Below are 2,539 nucleotides of genomic sequence, written 5' to 3'. Positions count from 1 at the left end.
CCCATACACAGAGCCGCTCCCTCCCACCTTCCTCCCCTAAACAAATCACAATCTGTTTACAACCCCTCAGGCGCACTCCACAACTCTTCTGGCTCCAACTGCGAATCTATTTATACCAGACAATGTGGAGGGCTGGCGCTCCTGATTGGAGGCTCGGATCGTGGAGCCGTGTATCCCACGGTCCGACTGCCTGAGCTCCTCACTCGTTAGGCCTAATGGATGAGCTGAGCGCCGACGTTCAGAGGCCGAGGTGACGAAGACAATGACGAAATTCTGCACGGCAGATTTAGCACGAGGGCGAGACGAGGAGCAACAAGTTAGCCCATCTGTTGACTGTGGACAGACTCTTTGGGCKGCACGAGTTCTGCATCCAAACCAGCTCCGAACTCCKGGAAAAAACAGGAGCGGTTTCTGCYCGAGAGCCCGAGGAGTAGAAACGAGACCAGGGAGGTGCAGAGGGAGCAGTGAGCCTTGTGTTCTGCCAAAAAAATWWAAAWAAATAAATAAAAACAGCGAGCCCTGACTTGTCGCCGGCCTAATGACATCAGCCCTAACGGGAAGGAGAGCAAAGCTTCGACCTGGAGGCGGGCGAGGAGCTGAGGCGGAGGTGCGGTTCGTGCGAAAGGCCACCTCATCTTCTGCAGCGGGGCTTTAATCGAGCACGTCACACCTCGCTGCCCGGGCTGACGCAGGAGAAAGAAACAGAAACATATACACACTACATTTGAACACACACACACACACAGTATGCTTGTGCACCGGTGACTCCACATGTGATGGTTTTAGCAGCTACAGACCTGTCAGCGATGGATGAAATGTTTCACCTCTAACTTAAGCCACAGAGTGCGGATTAATAAACTGATGGCCCACCACCTTTTATGTCCGACTAAGATGAAAAGGTTAGAGTTAGAGGTGTCAAAATCACATTTCATGCAGCAGGTTATGCTCAGTGTTGAGGATGACTCSCAGCTACCACCACACCAACATTTATCTCAATATTTGTAAATCTGACCGACTTACAGCCATTTTTGTGTTGGCTGCATTCGATTAGCTGCGGTGGCTCAGTGATTTGTAGGTTATTTTACTAACACAGCAAAAGTTCAAAAGCACCAAGTATCTAAAACGATGGGAGCTGCTTTGTATGAAACCAAACTCAGGCGTTGGACTCGTTCAGGTGCAGCAGCCACAGCTTTGCATCAAAAGAAAAAGCTTCATGTTACGTGACGGCTGCGTGACAATACAGGTTCACCCTCCTGGTCCTGGCAGGAGAAACTGGTCCGGGTCAGAACATGGATACCCGCAACCCCCCAGCAGCTTTGTATCCAAGACAACAGATTTTGAGAATATCTGATGAAGACGCTCCAGTGGATTTCAATATTTTATCATCCTAGCCAGAGGCAAGAATAATAATAAAACAAAACAATCTCAGCAACATGTGAACRTTGGATACGAGAGAAGGATGATGTCTGAGTGTCAAATCGTGGAGGAGCGTGAGGCGCAAAATTATGAATCGCGCTATTTTTCTTTTTTTTCCAACAGGGGGAAAAAATATATTTAAATTTATCTTCGAGGTGAGAAACCCAAAGCTTGGAGTACTTTTAGCTTCTGATTACCTCATCTCTGTGTTCTTTTGATTTGTTTCACTCTCGTTCCCCTCTTCCTCCAATCAAACTCACAGTCACACTCTGATACTAATTTTAATTTGCACTGGGGATAGTTGAGAATTTCCAGCCGGTCCTTAGCACTTTGACTTCTTCGAGSTTTGTTTGTAAGACTGCTACACCGACTCAGGAACTTGCAGCAAACACACCACTGAGATGCACAATGGCCTTGTTTTGCTGTTTGAGACGACCCATAACAGTTTGAAGCAAACTCACAATGACTGTGCCGACAATCAGAGCTTCGGGCTTCCATTCAGCAAAATGGCACCGTGAGATAACGACAWAAATAAAACATAGAGCGGATAAACACGGTCTCCTCTAGAATTGGACGGACCACCTTTGGGAGTTTCTCTTTAAAGTGTACCTGGTTTAAAGCAACGCAAAGTCACACAGGATGAGGTTGATAGTGAAATCACGTACAGCTGATGAACACACACAGACACACACACACACACAGACTGTCCAACCTGTTGGGATGTGGTTGAGCGCCGACGTCTTGAGAACCTCGAGCGGCTGCTCCTTTCCCAGGATTCCCTCTGTGGGAGAAAGAGAACATTCTGCTTCAAAGATGGTCCGCAACATCGAGCCGGGCTTCCAGCAACAAAACCCGCTAAACAGGCAGTTTAAAAAAAAAAAAAAGAAAAACCCCAGTCAGAGTGAAAGAAAAAGAGAGGGAGAGGTGGAGGGTGGTGGGGCGGTAGGGGGGGCTTCAGGTCATCTGCACAGCGGCGAGCGCACACCGCTGAGCATCTGTGACCACATGAGCTGCTGCCTGATCCATGAGTGGCTGTGCTGTGTTCGCAGGGATGCTCGCACCAAGATGAGCTACAGAATGAGCTCGGGTTGGGAGCTCATCGGCTGGTGTGTGTGTGTGTGTG

General features: G+C 48.6%; 1 protein-coding gene across 3 annotated transcripts in view; it reads right to left on the bottom strand.

The window, feature by feature from the left end:
* LOC106525721 (histone deacetylase 4) overlaps positions 1 to 2,539 on the bottom strand; it is a 122,311-nt gene that overhangs the window by 72,880 nt on the left and 46,892 nt on the right. For all 3 annotated transcript variants that reach the window (XM_014020046.1, XM_014020049.1, XM_014020047.1), the window contains one exon: positions 2,129 to 2,197. In XM_014020046.1, coding sequence (XP_013875500.1) covers positions 2,129 to 2,197 — 69 coding nt within the window. The remainder of the gene's footprint in view (positions 1 to 2,128; positions 2,198 to 2,539) is intronic.

This window comes from Austrofundulus limnaeus, unplaced genomic scaffold, assembly GCF_001266775.1.
Source record: "Austrofundulus limnaeus strain Quisiro unplaced genomic scaffold, Austrofundulus_limnaeus-1.0 Scaffold238, whole genome shotgun sequence".
Taxonomy (NCBI): Eukaryota; Metazoa; Chordata; class Actinopteri; order Cyprinodontiformes; family Rivulidae; genus Austrofundulus; species Austrofundulus limnaeus.
Note: the sequence above shows the minus strand (reverse complement) of the source record. Positions and strands in the feature narration are given on the sequence as shown.